The sequence below is a fragment of the Neophocaena asiaeorientalis genome, unplaced genomic scaffold, assembly GCF_003031525.2.
Source record: "Neophocaena asiaeorientalis asiaeorientalis breed wild unplaced genomic scaffold, Neophocaena_asiaeorientalis_V1.1 scaffold59, whole genome shotgun sequence".
Taxonomy (NCBI): Eukaryota; Metazoa; Chordata; class Mammalia; order Artiodactyla; family Phocoenidae; genus Neophocaena; species Neophocaena asiaeorientalis.
The window spans coordinates 3,431,119-3,450,933 of record NW_020174268.1 but is presented as its reverse complement, the minus strand read 5'-3'; the positions used below and the strand labels follow the sequence as shown (position 1 = coordinate 3,450,933).

At 48.5% G+C, this 19,815-nt stretch overlaps 1 protein-coding gene across 1 annotated transcript in view; it reads left to right on the top strand.

Annotated features, from left to right (window-relative positions):
- Window positions 1-19,044, top strand: part of SIAH3 (siah E3 ubiquitin protein ligase family member 3) — a 68,502-nt gene extending 49,458 nt beyond the window's left edge. The window contains exon 2 of the mRNA XM_024755303.1: window positions 18,370-19,044. Coding sequence (XP_024611071.1) covers window positions 18,370-19,044 — 675 coding nt within the window. The remainder of the gene's footprint in view (window positions 1-18,369) is intronic.
- Window positions 19,045-19,815: the final 771 nt, after the last annotated feature.

Genomic DNA, 19,815 nt, shown 5'->3' with positions numbered 1-19,815 from the left:
GAAAAGAGTCATGTACCAAAATGTTCATAGCAGCACTATTTACAATAGCCAGGACGTGGAAGCAACCTAAGTGTCCATCGAGAGATGAATGGATAAAGAAGATGTGGCACATAGATACAATGAAATATTATTCAGCCATAAAAAGAAACGAAATTGAGGTATTTGCAGTGAGGTGGATGGACCCAGAGATTATCATACTAAGCGAAATTAAGTCAGACAGAGAAAGACAAATATGATATCACTCATATGTGGAATCTAATTTTTTAAGAATGATATAAATGAACTTATTTAACAAAACAGAAACAGACTCACAGATTTCGAAAACAAATTTATGGTTACCAAAGGGGAAACGTCAGTGGGGGGAGGGATAAATTAGGAGCTTGGGATTAACATACAGACACTACTACATATGAAATAGATAACCAACGAGGACCTACTGTAGAGCACAGGGAACTCTAGTCAATACCCTGTAATGACCTTTATGGGAAAAGAATCTGAAAAAGAATGAACACTTGTATATGTATAACTGAATCTCTATGCTGTACACCTGAAATTAATGCAACATTGTAAATCAACTATACTCCAATAAAATTTAAAAAAATAATAACACACACACACACAAAATTCCCTCAGAGCTATGTCTCCCCCCCTGCTCCTCCTGTGAAGTGGGCCCGTGTTACCAGGCTCTGTCTGGGTACTGGGCACCCCATACAACTGACAAATCAAGCCGTTATCCTGCAGAATAGGGGAGCCAGATCACCTCTATTACGAAGGTGCCCTCAAAGTACGTTAAAGAATTAGAAACTTGGGCTTCCCTGGTGGCGCAGTCCGCCTGCCGATGCAGGGGACACGGGTTCGTGCCCCGGTCCGGGAAGATCCCACATGCTGTGGAGTAGCTGGGTCCGTGAGCCATGGCCGCTGGGCCTGCACGCCCGGAGCCTGTGCTCCACAACGGGAGGGGCCACAACAGTGAGAGGCCCACAAAAAAAAAAAAAAAAAAAAAAAAAGAAGCAGAGACTTAAGAGGAATGTCTGAGGTCCTTAAGGACCATCTATTTGATTCCAAAAGAGATGCCCAGTAGGATCTAAGCAGGCGGGGAAGAGTGGGCCTAGCCCCTTGCTCCACCTCAAAGTGTGGTCTGTGACCCAGCAGCTTTGGCATCCAGGTAGGAGCGCAGAATCTCAGCCCCGGCGCACACCTGCTTTCACAAGATGCCCGGGTAATTCGCATGCACGCTGCAGTGTTTGAGGACGACGGGTCTAGCCCACTCTCAGCGGAACAGTGAAAGGAGAGTTTTGTGCCTTATGAAACTGCAAGAGATGATATAGGACAGGGGTCCCCAGCTCCTGGGCCGCGGGCCGGTACTGGTCAGCAGGAGGAGAGCGCGGGCCAGCGAGCGAAGGTTCACCTGCCGCTCCCCATGGCTCGCGTTACCGCCTGAACTACCCCGCACACCCACCGTCGGTGGAAAAATCGTCTTCCACGAAACCGGTCCCTGGTGCCAAAAAGGTTGGGGACCGCTACTATAGGAGATTTATACAAGTGCAGGGCATGTGCCTTCCCTTCTACAACATCCCCTGAGAGCACTGGGAATGGCAGAGAAATAGGAAGCCATCCCAACCTCCTGGGGTGACCCCAGAGGGGACCCGCGCTGCAGGCGCTGTTCAGGCTGTTGCCATCCTAGCCTGCAGAGGGCCGAGCCAGAGCCCGGGGACCATCTCCTTCCCCTTGGGCCAGCTGGAGAGTTTGGGACCCTTGTAGAAAGAGAGCACCCTCCAATGGGGGAAACGGGACCAAAACAGGACCAATGTTGAAATGTAGCCACGGTGAATTCTGTAAAGACATACACCTCTGAGGACAATTTCAATTGCCTTGAAGTACGTTGGGCTAATTATCTTTGCGGACACTAATAAACATGTTCCTTAGAGACGCACGGTGACTGTCATAACTCAAAGATGAATATTGGATGAGTGAGTTATTGGGGACTGGCCAGACTGCTAACCTCCCAAGCCCAGGGGGCAGCAATTCTCCTTTCTGCTTTCCTGTGTCTTCCCCTTTAAGCCTAACTAAGATTTGCGTTAAATATGTACGCAGCTACTGGGAGAGCTTTAGAGTCAATGAGACACCGGCCCCCACCTCACTTAAGGGGATTGACTTGGAGCCATCAGCAGGGGTGGGGAGAGCCTCCCTGCAGAGACAGGAGGAGACATTTACTCAGCCAGGCCTCAGACCGCAGCCAGGGGTTAGTCTCCTCTAATCCTTGGTCCTGCTGTGGTATTAGTTTCAGTCCTTAGCCCCCAATCTGGTCTCAGGAAACAGCCTTCTGCCCCAAGGACCAAAGGGCTAGGCTTGCCAGACTCCAGGCACAGCTGTGAATACCTTCAATCCTTTCCTCTGGTTTCCAGTCTCCCTGGGAGTATCAGCCAGACCCCACCTTTCAAGAGCAAGGAACTCTTAACTCTCCCTGGATACTCAGAGCCTGTCCCTGTTGTGACTCCCATCCCCGTCCTCTGATTGCCCTAGTTATTAGCATCCCAGGCAACCAGATCACTAGAGGATCAAATGAACACATGGGGAACATAAAAGAAAAGGTTTTCTGGGTTCTGCCTTAAGCCCCGTACGATAGGCCCATTTAACAGTGACCTGGAGACAACAGCCATGCACACCCACTCTACCGCTCTCTTTCTGTTTGTTGTTTGGTTTTTCTTCTTTCACGTATAGCGTGCAGTGAAGTACACAAGCTCTAGTATATATCCCGACAGATTTTTACATATATACGCATCCAACTAACCACCATCTGGATCAAAAGTTAAAATATTTCCATCTCCCCCCACCAAGAGGTTCCCTCATGTCCCTTCCTAGTCAATATGCTCCCACACAAAGGTCCCACTGTTCAGACCTGTCACCATAGGTCAGTTATGCATGGTTTTGAACTTCATACACATAGAATCATTAAGTATGTGCTCTTCTATGTCTAGCTTTTCTTAATCAACATGTTTTTGAAATATAGCCATATGTGTAGCAGTCTTTCATTGTCTTGTGATAGCTGGGTAGCATTCCATTGTGGGAATATACTACAGTGTACCCATTGAAAGGACGTTTAGGTGGTTTATAGACTTCTGGCTACTATGAATTAATCCTTCTATAAATATCCATGTGTATGTTTTTTGATCACACAATGCTCACTTCTGTCAGGGTCTGAATGTAACCAAGATGCGTCTGAGATTTTATTCAATTTACAGGCTCACAGAGTAGCCTGCCCATTTCATGGATGCTGGCAGAAGACACAACACTCCTGGGCCAGAGGTGAAGGGACGTTTCTCACCCACAGCAAGAGCAGCAGGCAGAGTATCTGCATTTTTGCACCAGTTCTTTGAGACCCAATCCCTGAAGGGTAATTAATGCAGAAAGGGACAAATGATGCCCACACACACAGTAGGGTGTATTACAAATGCTTGGGGAACCCACATTTTTTTATAATGGACAGTAAGCATGCCTGCCTTTAGTTCTGGAGGGAGATACAATATCTGTGTCCCAAGACTGTAAGCAAATCTGCCTTTTGCTAGGGAGACACTAGCTCTGTATCTCAAGGCTGTTCAGTATACAAACAGCCTTGAAAACATAGTCTGGAACAAAGGACATTCAATGCCTTGCTTACAAGGTGTACAGAACTGCAAGAGCCCAACAGAGAATTGTTTCCCAACAGGTAAATGTCCAGGAGTGGAACTGCTGAGTCAAAGGGGCTGGCCTACATTTAGTTTTAGCAGATGCTGCCAAAGAAGGGGTCCCAAAGTGATTGTACCCATTTATACTCCCATTAGCAGCCTCTGAGGTTTCAATTGCTCCACATCCTTGCCAGCACCTGGTGTTGTTGATCTGTTTCATTTAAGCCAAACAGCCGTACTGATCTGTTTCACTATGGCCATGCCTTTGTTTTTTCAGGAACTCTTCCACATGGCAGATGTTTAGATGCTTTTTTTTTTTTTTTTTTTTTTTTTTTGCTGTACGCAGGCCTCTCTCTCACCGCTGCGGCCTCTCCCGTTGCGGAGCACAGGCTCCGGACACGCAGGCTCAGCGGCCATGACTCACGGGCCCAGCCGCTCCGCGGCCTGTGGGATCTTCCCGGACCGGGGCACGAACCCGTGTCCCCTGCATCGGCAGGCGGACTCTCAACCACTGCGCCACCAGGGAAGCCCCTAGATGTTATTTATAATGATGGTTCAGATCAACATGAATACTATTGCCTTTACCAAATTTTCATTTGTCAACTACATATTACCAGCCATATGCCAGGTGAGCAGTGGGCAATGTAGATAGGAGGCTCTGGGGGGCAGACACACAGGGCAAACTTCTCTCGGGAAACACATTTTAAAGACAGCAAGTAGGATGTGGTTCCTAAGCAGGGGGAGCTGGTCTTAGGGGAAGCACTGCTGTTCAGGCCCAGCCACTATGAGGGGCCCGAGGAGACAGGCTTGCTCAGTGGAGGAGAAAGGGGTGCGATGGTGGGAACACGGGAGGGCCAATGACCAGACCTGCTCATAGGATCACCTGAACCTTCTAGCGGGGCTGCACTGACCAAAATGCTAGTAGATGATGAAAACAATGATGATGATGAAAATAACAGCAATCAGTTATTGAGTACGTCCTATGTTCCAGGCACTAAGCTAGGCTCCTTACGTGTGTTAAATTACTCTGTACATTGCAGCCAGCACCCACTGGCCAGTGATGGGATGAAAAGATTTAGTAAAAGGCTTTCTGCTACTGAAAACACTGGTCTTGGATGAGAGCTGTCAGGGAGGTTTTAAGAGAGATTTGGAAGGGCTCTGGTGTTTTTATGATTCCATCCAATTCAGTTACGTGTCTAGAAATTATGTAGGGGGAATTACCTTAGCTCACATCTCAATTAGCTAACTATTCAATAACAATAATAACAATAGTGATGACGGTGATAATGATAACAGTAATAAGATCTTCTGACTCTGGGCTGGGCATCATACAATGTACTTTGTATTTCATTCAGTCCTTACTTCAACCCTATGAGATATTACAACTCCCATTTTACAGAGGAGGAAACAAGTATGGAGAGGTTAATTAATGAGTCCATGGTCTCACAGCGTTTAGTAGCAAAGCCAGGATTCGTACCCCAGTGGGTCTGACTTCAAAAATGTTTTCTTTCTACTCTGCAGCACTGTCTTTCCATCTACGCTTGGTCAAACGACATGCTTCTTATTTTAGGGATGGGCTTACAGGAAGGCCTAATTTGCTAAGGATGATTATTGAGAATTAAGCCTGCCGTTGGAAGATGGATTTGTGTGTGTGTGAAATGACCTGATTCTCTGCTCTAGATCTGTGCAGCTCTGGTTTTAGTACATGGATACTAAGTTGACAATCATCCTGGGAAAGACTGCTACCTCCACGCCCGGGGGCAGACACGGTGTTTCCTGACAGTGAGGCGGTCCTCAGCCAAGTCCTCAGGGAGGAAACCAGAATTCTGAGCAGAGGTCCTAAGCAGACAGAGAGGGACCCCCGGCTTCTTTCACAGCCTTGTCGTCTTGGGCCTAGAAGATTTAGAGGAATAGAGGTGTGTAGGCATGAGTTTGTCAGTGCTGGGAGATTTGGAGACAGACTGGGAACCAGGATGGGACAGGCTTGAAAGTCCTAGAGGCCAGGCCTCATATTTACACAGTAAGCTAGGTCTGATCGCAAGCACAGGTTCAGGGTCAAAGTCTGGTCAGAGTGAGGTCAGGTTTGTTTTTGCTGCATTTTACTTTGAATCCGCAAATAAGCAGGTCAAAGATACACCCAGAGTCAGGGACGCACATGAGTGAACACTGCTCTCCAGTGCCGCCCTAGTGCCCTACAGACACCAGAAGTTCATGGTCTCGGCAGCCACAAGCTATGAGAAATTTGCCAGGTCAGAGTTGGACAAAACCCTGATGGGGAGACCTGGGGGCGGGGGGTGGAGGAAGCGGGGAGCGGGGAGAATCCCTGTCATATCAACATCCCAGTGACAAGTGCACTTTACCCAGGTTCTCTAAGATGGAAAAGTTTAAGACCCAAAGGAATTTATCCATTCTTTCAAAACCAAAAAAACCTACTGAGCTCTTTTAGGTATCAGATAATGTTCTAGAGATACAATGGTGAACACAACCAAATTCCTAGTCCCAAGAAATATACATTGCAGTAGGGAAGACAGACGGTACACAAATAAATATATGACCTACACTATATATACTATAATATAATGTTATAATTGTATAGAACTGATAAAATACTAGGAAGTGAAATAAAGCAGAGTTAAGGGGATTGAGAGGGTTTCTTTAACAGATAAGTGAAGGACAGCCTCAGAGTAGAGGAGCAGAGACGTGAATGAAGTGCGAGAGTGAGCCATGTGGGTAGCTGGTGTTGTTCCAAGTAAAGGGAATAGACAGTGCAAAGGCCCTGTGGCAAGTGTGTAGACAGCGTGTTCGAAGAACAGCAAGAGGCCGATATGCTTAGGGCAGAGTAGCAAAGGGATGCAGGGGGGAAAAGATAAGGCAGAGAGTTAGCTGGGCGTCAGAGGATGTTGGTTCTTTTTCTTTTTTTTTTAACTGAAGTATAGTTGACTTACAATGTTGTGCTTGTTTCAGGTGTACAGCAAAGTGATTCAGCAAAGTGATTCAGTTATACATATAAGAACATATATTCGTTTTCAGATTCTTTTCCATTACAGGTTATTACAAGTATTGACTATAGTCCCCTGTGCTATAGGTCCTTACTGTTTATCTATTTTATATATAGTAGTGTGTATCTGTTATTCCCAAACTCTTATCACTCCTCTTCTCTTTCCCCTTTGGTAACAATACGTTTGTTTTCTATGTCTGTGAATCTATTTCTGTTTTGAAAATAAGTTCATTTATATCACTTTTTTGGATTCCACATATATGTGATATGATACTGTTCTCTGACTCACTTCACTTAGTATGATCATCTCTAGGTCCATCTATGTTGCTGCAAATGGTATTATTTCATTCTTTTTTTATGACTAATATTCCATTGTGTATATATACCAAAGCTTCTTTATCCAATCACCTGTTGATAGACATTTAGGCTGCTTCCTTGTCTTGGCTATTGTAGACAATGATGCTATGAACATTGGGGTACATATATCTTTTTGAATTAGAGTTTTCGTCTTTTCTGGATATATGCCCAGGAGTGGGATTGCTGGATCATATGGTAGCTCTATTTTTAGTTTTTTAAGAAATCTCTGTACTGTTCTCCATAGTGGCTACATCAATTTATATTCCCACTAACAGTGTAGGAGGCTGCCCTTTTCTCCACACCCTCTCCAGCATTTATTATTTGTAGACTTTTTGATGATGGCCATTCTGACCGGTGTAAGGTGATACTTCATTGTAGTTTCTGTTGTTGTTGTTTTTTGCGGTACGTGGGCCTCTCACTGTTGTGGCCTCTCCCGTTGCGGAGCACAGGCTCCGGACACGCAGGCTCAGCGGCCATGGCTCACAGGCCCAGCCGCTCCGCGGCATGTGGGATCCTCCCGGACCGGGGCACGAACCCGTGTCCCCTGCATCGGCAGGCGGACTCCCAACCACTGCGCCACCAGGGAAGCCCTTCGTTGTAGTTTTGATTTGCATTTCTCCAATAATTAGTGATGTTGAGCATCTTTTCATGTGCCTATTGGCCATCGGTATGTCTTTTAGAGTATGTTGGTTCTTGATGGCATGGATAGGGAGTTTGTGTTTCACTCTGATACTGATGGAAAACTACTAAAAGATTTTGTGAGAAAAGTTACAGTCTGTATGAGGCCAAAAATGGATGCAGGAAGACTTGTGTATTCATTTCTTAGGGTTGCCATACAAAACCACAAACTTGGTGGCTCAAAATAACAGAAATTTATTTTCACACACTTTTAGAGGCCAAAATGGTAAAAATCAAGTTGTCGGCAGGGCCATGCTCCCTCTGAAGGCTCGAGGAGAGAATCCTTCCTTGCTCTGGTTCTGGTGGCTCCGGGCATTCTTTGGCTGTGGCAGCATTGTTCCAACCTCCACCTCTACCTTCACATGGTCTTCTCGTCTGTGTCTGTGTCTTCTCCTCTTCTGTCTCTTCTAAGAACACTTGTCATTGGATTTGGGGCCTACCTGGATAATCCAGGGCGATCTCATCTTGAAATTCTTAATTTATCTAGATCTACAGAGACCGTTTTCTCAAATAAAGTCACATTCTCAGTTCCAGGGGTTACCATGTGGACACCTTTTGGAGGCCACCTTTCAACCCACTACGTCTAGTCAGGAGGCTATCACAGTAGCCCAGAAAGGCGGTAAGGGTGACTTGCCTTAGAGTGGTGGCAGGCAGATGGTGAGAAGTGGTCGGATTGTATTAGGGTGACAGCTCAATGGAGAGGATTCACTCGTTCATCATCTCCACAAATATTTCTCGGGTTCCTACCATGTTCCAAGCACTGCCGGCACTGAGGATACAGCACGGAAGAAACAGATGCAACACTCAACCACCTGAGCTCACGTCACGGTCCAGCAGCAAAACACATAAGTGTGCTATGTGTCATAAAGGAACACGCAGCAGACAGAGCAGCCCTAGTCAGTACCGAACACTGGAAGGAGGAATACAACTTAGCCAGGCCAAAGGGTACCCCGGGGGTGGGAGATGGGGAGGGTTGAGAGCCCTGGTGGAGAGAGCTGAATTTGTGGAGTTCCTGGTCACAATGTCTTTAAAGAACCAGACAAACAAGGGTGGCATGTGGCCTTGGGGCAGCCTGGCCATCAGAATGTCTCAGACCACCCAGGACATACCGCTGTCCACTCGTAGCCTGCCAACACATCTGCTTCTGAAGTTTGCATTTGCATGTGTAATCATTTTAGCAACCCACCCCCTCCCTAACTCTATGGCCCCGGATCCTACCATAGCGACACCAGGTACATGAGCAAAACCGTTGCCCACAACCCGAGGTTATCCAGATCAGGTGAGGCTGCTCCCAGCGTGCTACGTACACCACCCTTGAGTCACCCCCAGGGTCCTTAAGGAATCCTACCCACATCCCTGCAGTTAATCAAATCCTAACCTTTAAATTGCTCACACAGACCCTGGGTTTCACTTGCCAGCTGCAGATATAAAAGTCTGACTACTCAAGAAGTTGCTTTTCAGGAAAGGTCTTTCATCGGTGAGATTCACAAAACTCAGTAGCATCTCAAAACCTCGCAGATGAAAGGCAGAGTCGAAGAATAAATGGAAATGAGCAGGATTCCTCTGCTGTGTGGTTTGACTACAGGCCCGCCCCTAACGTTTGCGGGGCTCTAGGCAAAAGTGAAGGCGGAAGCCCACACACTGCATGTCTAAACACTTAAAAGATCAAGGTAAGAGGCACTTAAACTACGGCGTACCCTCCTACTTTAATAATGAACCCTTCCTAACGATCTGGATGGCCACAGCCCCCCCGTCCGCAACCCGTCTCACTTTCTTCCTAATGAGGCTTCATGCTGCACTGAAATGAGTCCCAGGCAAAGGCAAGTGGACACCCTAGCCCACACATCCAAGCCCCAAATAGTCCCCCATGGGCCACACCTCATGTCTAATGGTCCGCCTTCGGGATAATGGATCCCAGAAATAGCACAGGCTCCCAGAAGCTGACTCAGAGCCACTGGGTAGGGAATTCCAGGATCCCAGTTATCTGGAGTATGGTCTGGAAGGGCCAGTTCAGGGCTCTGGGTGGGCACAACCCATTAGTCCCCCCACCTTATGGGGAAGGGGAAAACTGGGGGAGGGCCCATAATCTTTGGTTGGATTGAAGTTACTTCCTGCTGATTGTTAACAGAAACTGGAAGTATGGGGGCATCCAACCCTTAGTTAGGTCACTGGTCCTGCCGAAGTGCCAGAGGGGAAAGCGGGTCTAGCCCAATCTAAGAGGGTTAGATTAAGACAGTCTAAGACAGTCTGCTGGATCCAGGGTTGTCCTTCCCAAACAAATTGTAAGAAACAATCTGCTATTGATAAAGGGAATGCCTAGGACTCCGAATAATCTCTATACAAAGTAAAAGCAAAGAAAGTACCTCGCTGGCATGAGAAGTTCCTTCTTCGAGGCTGTTATTTGACTTTCCATGATGGCAGCTGGGTACATTTCAGTGTCCTGCTCCTGGTCAGGTCCCATTGTCCCATCACTGTCGGGGTCTGGGTGAGGAGCCACCAGGAGACCTACCTGATAAGTCAACAGCTATGGACTCCCGTGCACGTACACACACATACACATACACACACCACGCCACACATATGTCTACAGGAAGGAAGGGTAGAGAACAGAGCCTCTGACTGAAGACAAGCAGCCTTTCCATGGATATAGTGCAGGACACGGTTCCACTTATGAATCGTTCATTCATTCATTCAAGCAACAAATACTCAGGGAGAGTCTAGTAGATGCCAGACACTGCACGGTGCTGGCATTGCCCATCACGGGGCTAAGCACTGAGCAAACTAAACCCTGTCTCTGCCCTCTGACTTCCAACCTAGCTAAGAAGAGAAAGCCACGCACTAGTGATTTTCAAAACGAGTTGAAATTTAAAAATGAATTGTACGGACAGATCTTGACCACTGCTTGACTTCTCAGGTCAGGGAGGGAGGCAGCATCTCCATCTTACAGGGGCTGATGGTCTCAAAGTGACAATACCAGTTGGGACATGATGGAGGCATGCTGGGCGGTAATGGGCCAGGATCTAGGAACTAAAGAAAGGCCTGGGGTGCTTGAGGACTGAGTCATATTTTTTGTTTTCACAATGTCGTCCACACATTTCTTCCCAGCCTCTCACACTGCCAGGGTCTGAATTCATAAGACGACCAGCTGAGTCACGAGCCTTTTGAGACCATAGGACCAGTGCCGGTGTAGACATCTGTATGAACCCCTTTCATTGTTTTTCACCCATGGACCTTGGGTTCTAAAAATTTGATCCACCCACATTTTTATCTTCCTCTTTTCACAGTAATAACTCACTTTCCTCTTTTTTATTTCTGGCATATAACGCTCAGGACCCAAGGCTTCTGTGTGCTTGCTAACAAGTGTCTCCTTGCTCAATTTACACAAAATTTTAATTGCCAGTGAGGAAAGTTTGTATGCAGTGATCTACCAGGAGCAAGATTCTGATACTCTTAGAGATGGTACCAGACCACGGTAAGTCCTTGACTCAGTGGCCAGAGGCAGGAATAGTCAGGGAACAAGCTCCCGGGCTCATCCCTAAAGTGTGGAATTCCTCTGAAGTGTTTTAAACAATCTTCGTAGCTTGAAAATCAGGAATTTCATCAAGGAGAGTCCATTTCTAGCATCTACTATGCTGAGGAACAAACTACTAATTTCACCAATGGAAACCTCTGTGGAAATGTTAATTAGCAGCATCTGGTGTGGATCAGAAATCCGAGTGCTAATTGAAGCAATTGTAGTCGTTATCTCTGGAGTGTGGTCTTTCCGATAAAATGTTAGGCGATCACCTTGAAGTGAGAATTCCTGATTAGGGAATTGACAGCCCCTGGAGTGCAGGTTAAAAATGTACACATTCCTATCACATTCTCTCTATGAAAGCCTTTTAAAGAAAATTACAGACATTATGCTGCCCACACGAAGCTCTCATTCATTCTGTGTTCTCAGTATAACCGTCTGGGGGGAAAGGAGCATGAGACACATTTTCTAAGGAAGACAGTCTATCCCAGGCAATAAAAGGCCCGTCGTTGTTTCCTATCTCCGTGTAACTTATTTCTCAACTGTTTGCTGGAAGCTTTCCAGAGTCCTCCTGGGTTTCATATGCACACAGTCATGCTAGGTTTTGCGGAAGAGGGGTGGAGAGGTGGGTGTCCCAGGAAAATGGAATGCGGAACACTAAACCTTCAGCCTTGACCGTCCTTCTGAGAAACGGAGGGGATTTTTAAAGACTACAGAGTGGGACCTGGAGCGGGTACAGATACTCACCCTTCTCTGCAGACCCGATTCCCAACTAGGTTCCAGCCTCCCTTCCTTTTTTTTTAGCATCTTTATTGGAGTATAATTGCTTTACAATGGTGTGTTAGTTTCTGCTGTATAGCTAAGTGGATCAGCTATATGTATACATATATCCCCATATCTCCTCCCTCTTGCGTCTCCCTCCCACCCTCCCTATCCCACCCCTCTAGGTGGTCACAAAGCACCGAGCTGATCTCCCTGTGCTCTGCGGCTGCTTCCCACTAGCTATCAATTTTACATTTGGTAGGGTATATATGTCAGTGCCACTCTCTCACTTCGTCCCAGCTTACCCTTCCCCCTCCCCGTGGCCTCAAGTCCGTTCTCTCGTAGGTCTGTGTCTTTATTCCTGTCCTGCCCCTAGGTTCTTCAAAAACCTTTTTTTTTAGATGCCATATATATGTGTTGGCATATGGTATTTGTTTTTCTCTTTCTGACTTACTTCACTCCGTATGACAGTCTCTAGGTCTATCCACCTCACTACAGATAACTCAATTTCGTTTCTTCTTATGGCTGAGAGATATTCCATTGTATATATGGGCCACATCTTCTTTATCCATTCATCTGTCGATGGACACTTAGGTTGCTTCCATGTCCTGGCTATTGTAAATAGAGCTGCAATGAACATTGTGGTACATGACTCTTTTTGAATTATGGTTTTCTCAGGGTATATGCCCAGTAGTGGGATTGCTGGGTCGTATCAGCCTCCCTTCTTTGCAGACCTGATTCCCAACTAAGTTCCATCCTTGACTTTATCCCAACGTTCTGATACCTGCCCTTAAGTGTTACTCCTCCCCGCTCTTCTCTCCTGTGTGTGAGATACATCGATAGCATCGCTGCCTTTCCCCTTCCCCCCTGTACTGAAAGCTTCACTTCATTAATTCTCACAAATAAGGGCATGGGCAAACTCAAAGCACATGCCTGTCGTTATTTTTTCAGAGCATTTATTCTTTTTGACGTGGACCATTTTTAAGTCTTTACTGAATTTGTTACAATACTGCTTCTGTTTTATGTTTTGGTTTTTTGGCTGCAAGGCATGTGGGATCTTAGCTCCCCGACCAGGGATCGAACCCATACCCCCTGCATTGGAAGGAGAAGTCTTAACCACTGGACCACCAGGGAAGTCCCGCACGTGCCTGTCATTTGAAATTGGGTGCAAAACATCTGCCTTCAGCTGAAATGCATTAATTATCATGGCACAGTTCCTGGAATCGAGTGGAAGGAGAGAGCAGTCCTCCAAATGAGCTCACTGACCAGAGGGAACAGATGCTGGAGAAAGGGTCACGTGGTTTTCCAGGGGCAGGTTTCCTCTTTGGATGCCAGGATTTGTAGGGATAGCCATTACCAACCATGGGAGTGTGGCTGATGCAATTAAGGAAGGCATTTTTAAATTCAATTACACCCTCAGTGGAAATGGTCTCACTAATGCTTGGGGAGAGAATTATACCCAGTCCATAAAGCCTAACGTTTCTAAACCCAATTTTGCGAATTATCCTAAAGGTTGATTCAAGATCTCTCTTCCAAATGGGAAGTTAAATATGGCCAATGGAAGGAAGACATCCTCAGACTGACTGAGGGGTTTATCAGCCTGTAAGAGTTTTAATTAATGTAATCACTAATGTTGCATTAACGGTTTAGTGAAGGAAAGTAATTACTCACACATCCGCTGTATCAGATGCGAAGATTAGAATTCATTTTCCAAAACGATTAGCATTTTGCCAATTAAAAGAATCCCTTCTCCCTGCCAGCAGCCCTGTGACCTCGCTCAGCCGAAGCTCATTTAGATGAAACATATTTTGCGTCAGAAGACAGAGCAGGAAGAGATGGAGAATTAAGGCTGTGTTTCTTCTTAGTGCCTTCTCAGGGCACAGCAAGCGCAGGGGTCTCCGCGAGTTAATAATGTCTCGCTTTATTTGCATAGTCACTCACTTCGGTCACTTTGGATTATACCACTGGCTGCTCTGTTACCCTGCAGCAATTAAACAACGGAAAGGCCGGTGGAAGACGAGGCCAAAAGGAAGCAAGGGGAGAGCCTGGGTGGAATGGCCAAGCCTAGGGTCCAGGGGTTGGACAAGTGCCAGGACTCACTGTTGCCCCATCCTGAGTGACAGCTGGAACCGGCTCTGCTGGTGGGCTTGGGCCATCATGCTTGCCCGCAGGGGCTCCCTAAAGTGTGAAGCTGTGTCCCTTGAGCCCTCCTACGGATGGCCCCTGAGTGTTGGGTGTCATCTCCGTGCCAAGACTTTGGCAATATGGTCCGACGGCTCTCCAGCCCCCCTCCTCACCATCTCTGGCAGATCCTCTAGTGACAGCCACTTGGAACTCTTCATTTCTTAAAAATCCCATAGTTGGGGCTTCCCTGGTAGCGCAGTGGTTGAGAGTCCACCTGCCGATGCAGGGGACACAGGTTCGTGCCCCGGTCCGGGAAGATCCCACATGCCGCGGAGCAGCTGGGCCCGTGAGCCATGGCCGCTGAGTCTGCGCGTCCGGAGCCTGTGCTCTGCAACGGGAGAGGCCGCGGCAGTGAGAGGCCCGCGTACCGCAAAAAAAAAAAAAATCCCATGGTCTTTCAGATCAAGCTCCTTGGAACCTGTTATTCACCCCATCAGCAAACCTTTTGCCTACTTTGTTAGAGCATCACCCTTCCTGCTTCGCCCAGGGTAAATGGCACTGGGCACTGACTAGAATAACTACGGCCCCCACTTTGCACACTCAGAGTCCCTCCGGTCCTGCATTTTTGCATTGTGTTATATTACACTAATCACAGTGAGCTACTGAGACAGGAACTGGGATTGTACTCTGCTCAGTATTCTCAGCCTGTGCCGAGGCGGTGCACGTGTCAGCTGGTGCATCCATTCTTGTCGAACGGCTTAATGATCGTGGGCATATAATAGCCCGCCCTGCCTCCCCCACTGTCAGCCTCATCGAAGCTCAGCCTAGGAGGCCCAGACTGGTGGGATCAGCTAACATCACAAAGGAGGGAACTGAGCCATCTGCATACAGGTGGGCATTCCCTCTTCACATGTGCTCCTCACTGGTGAAGCGCCGTTTCCAACGGGGGCTGACCCTCACTGAGTGCACCACCTGGGTTTCCTTCTGCTATGTCTCTGACTGCGTTTAACCAATGGGAGGTACGGCAGGAGACTGGAGTCGGGGAAGAAAGGGAGGTCGAGGTGTTTCTTCCTCATGCCCTCCTTACTTCGGTTTCACATCTCTGATACTAGCTGCACAGAACAGGATGGAGAAGATGGAAGGTGCCTCTGCAGAAGGGCAGAGAATAGCCCAGAGGCCATTTCTGAGATGGGAATTTCAGGATATTCCATCATCATGCATTGGCATCGGACAGGAGGCCCCAGCCAAGTGCTATGTTGGGGTCTCCAGACCCTTCCGGTGGCCTGTGTTCAGCCCAGAGTGCTGCCCAGGTGCGAGGGTCAGCTGACCAGTACCAAGGCAGGCAGCCATGGACCGAGGGGGAAGGCCACCGAAACGCTTCATCCCAAACCGTGTCCAAACGGAAATGCCTTGCTGATGTAATACTTGATGTGGTTGTTAAAGCCGTTTGACAGGCACTGTTTCATTTGATCCCCCGACAACCCTATGAAATAAATATTTTGCTGATGGGGCAACTGACTTAATCAAGGCTGCTGGACAAGTAAACGGTGGAACAGACCAAAGTTGGCCAACATCCAGCTGGTGATCTTCCCAGGCTATGATCCATATCACCTTTAACTGATCTGGGCTCCATTCCCATCTGCACCCCTTATAAGCTGTGTGACCCTGGGCAAGTGACTCAACCTCTCTGTGTCCGTTTCTTCATCTAGAAGACACACATAACATGTTTCTCTCGTGACTGCTGTGACCTAAATGAGGGTGGGGGGCTTCTCAGAGGCTAGGAGAGGGGACAGCGTTTGGGGCTTTCCATGAGAAGGCAACACCAGGTCCTCTTGAGCGAAACAGAAGAGGCTGATCTTCTGCCGGGCCTGTTGGGAGGACCTGGGAGGGGTTCTTGCATCTGGCTGGTGGAGTGTATGAGCCTGGGCTACTTGTACAATCCCAAGGGATCCTAGGAATTGGCCCCCCTCCTTCACCTGTTGACTAAATGATATCAGCCACCAGCAAGCAGGTAGGAACTAAGCCAGATTCAACTTTTTTAAAAAGTAAGAAAATTGATCTTTTCTGTGAGAAATTAAATAATGACACAAAAAATATCTACTTTCCACAGCGCCTAACACTTAGTAGATGCTACATACTAGTTAATTCCCTTCCCCATATTTAACACTAAAGGCTGAGTCAGACTCACCACTAGCAGGATTCTGGAACACAGCCTTTCCATCAAGGGGAAGACACTGTCCCCCTCGGGACAGGTGGCTTGGCGGGTGTGCAGGATGGGTGATGACAGGCTGCCCAGTAGCTGCCACGCAGGAGCTACTGGAAGGGCCCTGTAACTCACCCTCCAGGTCAGCTGGGCTCCTGGTGGAGGAGAGAGCGGGGGCGAACAACTCCAGAACAGAGCTAGTTGGGCCCCCAGTGTGTGTGTATGTGTCCCTGGGTGCTCTAAAGAAAGGGAAGCTCGCCAGGCCTCCACTCTCAGCCACTCTCTGAGCCCGGGGAGATAGAGACTGGCCGTAACAGTGATGAGTATGAGAGACAGACCATCACCCATCACCCTGGTCATGCTGGGAAGGAACTGAAGCGAGGCAATTGCCCAAAGGCACCCGAAGTCCAGAGGGGCTTGGAGAGCGAACCCGAGGGCAGCCCAGAGAAGGCTGCCACTTGAACGCCTCATGCCTGGAGCACCCTGCAGACCAGCCACCTTCCCTGCACAGCCCAGATCCCACAGACTAATTAAAGAAAAAAACCTCAAAGAATGGGGGAGGGAGCTGGAGGTGGGATTATTGAGGGGAGGGCAGTTGCTGTGCTCAGAGTCATGAGGCGTGAAAATGAATCCCATCTTTCACTTCCCAGCTTTGTAACCTTGGGCATGTTACCACTGAAGCCTGTTTCTTCAACTGAAAAACAGGAATCACAGTCCTTGTGCCAGGGAGAAGCCTTTTCAAAACCGTAATTAATTAGATACGCACTAATGTCTGTACCACCTACACCGAGAAACGCAGTGTTGATTTTGCTCACAGCTCTATCTCTAGGGTCTGGTCATGGCAGGTGCTCAGTAAATGCTTACTGATACCTGATCAGAATGTGTTGTCACAGCTCCTGACGTTTTGAGGGCACTGGTGGGCACGCTGTCGTGAAGAACAAAAGGTCAAGAGAGTCTCGGGGGGAAGCTGCCTAGTGGTGAGCCCCTGGCAAGTTGCTCTGGAACAGTGAGCCTAAAGCAGGACAGAAGTGTGCCTGGTGGGGCAAAGTCCCAGGAGTCATAGCTCAGGCTCCCTCCCTGGGGACTGTGGTCCAGCTGCACACAATCAGCTCGGGGTCCCATGGTTGCCTTACTACCTAGAAGGGCACCGCAGATAGCACAACCCCTGGCAGCACTGGAAGGACAAATAGGTATTTTCCAAAATTTTGTTCTAAAAATCATAGTAATGATAAAATAGAGGGGGAAAAATCCATTGACTTCCAGTCCCCGCACAAAAATATCAACAGTATCAAAAAAGCACACAAAAAATTGATTTCTTTGTTCTTTCTGACTAATGACCATCAGTGCAAGTTATTTGAAGGGGAAAATTGCCTGAGTATCTAATTGAAGAATCAGAAAGGCAGAAATATTGCATTTTCTTGGATGAGTTTTTTTTTTGCGGTACGCGGGCCTCTCACTGTTGTGGCCTCTCCCGTTGCGGAGCACAGGTTCCGGACGCGCAGGCTCAGCGGCTATGGCTCACGGGCCCAGCCCCTCCGCGGCATGTGGGATCCTCCCGGACCGGGGCACGAACCCGCGTCCCCTGCATCGGCAGGCAGACTCTCAACCACTGCGCCACCAGGGAAGCCCTGTTTTCCTTTTTAAATATACTAATACATTTGGAAAATCTCTTCTTGCAGGAGGAATCTCTTGAAGAAGCTTCTATTTCCGATTGGGTAAATTTACATTCTATACTGAAATGAAATGACTTGGAGAAGACTTCAGCATCTAAATCTGGCAAAACATTCAAAACAATGAATTCCGTCTCATTAAAATATTTGTCAAAACAGATAATAACAAGTGTTGACAAAGACGTGGAGAAATTGGAACTCTCTTAGATGCCTGATGGGGATGTAGAATGGTGCTGCCATTTTGGAAAAGAGTCTGGCAGGTCTCATTTTTTTAAGAAATAGAGCTTTCTCTACCGGTAAGGGAGAGTCTGCTTTCCACATTCTGAACACCGGGGGAGTCTCAGCCAGGCTGAGAGACTGATCTCACCGCCACTAACGTTCTTCTCTTTCGCCTACAGTATGTGTCCGGCCGATGCGCCGTCACCCAGAGCGCCCCGGAGCCCGGCAGCTTCCCCCCTCACCTCCTCCCCCCACTCCTCCGCCACCACGCCCGCCAGCCCCACCTCCGCCACCACGCCTGCCCTCACCACCACCCCCCACACCAGGAGGCGGGGCTCCACGCTGCCCAGGTGACGCCCTGCACCTGCCCCTTGTTCTCCTGCCAGTGGGAAGGCCACCTGGAGGTGGTGGTGCCCCACCTGCGGCAGATGCATAGGGTGGCCATCCTCCAGGGAGCCGAGATCGTCTTCCTGGCCACGGACATGCACCTCCCGGCACCGGCCGACTGGATCAGCATGCACTCCTGCCTCGGCCACCACTTTTTGCTGGTGCTTAGGAAACGGGAGAGGCACGCAGGGCACCCCCAGTTCTTCGCCACCATGATGCTCATCGGGACCCCCACCCAGGCCGACTGCTTCACCTACCGCCTGGAGCTCAACAGAAACCACCGGCGTCTCAAGTGGGAGGCCACCCCCAGGTCTGTGCTGGAGTGCGTGGACTCGGTGATCACTGACGGGGACTGCCTCGTCCTCAACACCTCGCTGGCCCAGCTCTTCTCCGACAACGGCAGCCTCGCCATCGGGATTGCCATCACTGCGGCGACGGAGGTCTGCTCCTCGGAAGCTGAGATGTGAAGCAGAGGCCCCGGACGGTCACGTGCAGCACCCCCTTCCCCGAGGAACTCTGCCTGCGCCCTTGGATCTCAGAAGGCCAGGACTCCAGGCTCCTTTCTATCCTTCTCCCTCCTTCTCTCCTTCCTTCCTTTCTTTTTTTGTCTCAGGTACTTTGTGGTATTTGATATTCGTCTGCCATGGGCATTATGTTAGGTAAACATCTTGTGATTCAAGATCTGGGTGTGAGGTTTGTCCTGATTTGTTGGTATAGTTTTATAGAACACTTTTAATCGGATTCAGTCAGAATGGTGATTTCTCGCCACCGTCTCCTTGCAATTCCCTTCTCCGCTGCTTCTAAATTGAGCAAAAGTCACCAAGGTCACGAAGCAGACTCTTGGGGTTGAAAGGAGACAGTGTCCAAATCATTTCTTCCTTCTCTTTTTAATCTATTTCAGAGTGAGCTAACTCTGAAATGCGTGCCGACAGCAGATTAGGGAACGGGACCTGGCCAGCTCAGAGGTATGTATTTCAGACCAACCAGACGCAAGTCTGCCACCTTCCCAGGAACCTCAGGGGCCACGCTGCCTGGACACAAGGAGATGGCGTCTCCTCCGAAGGCCAGGGCGCCGGGCTGGAGGCACCACCACGCCATGTGTCCTCTGGCTTGATCCCGGGGCTGGGGGGAACGGGCAGAGGTCGAACCCTCTTTTGCCAGGCTGTTATGAGCTTGCTGTCAGCCCGGACCATCTTTTTCCTGCTCCAAAATCAAAGGACTCAAGGGTTTGGTGCTTT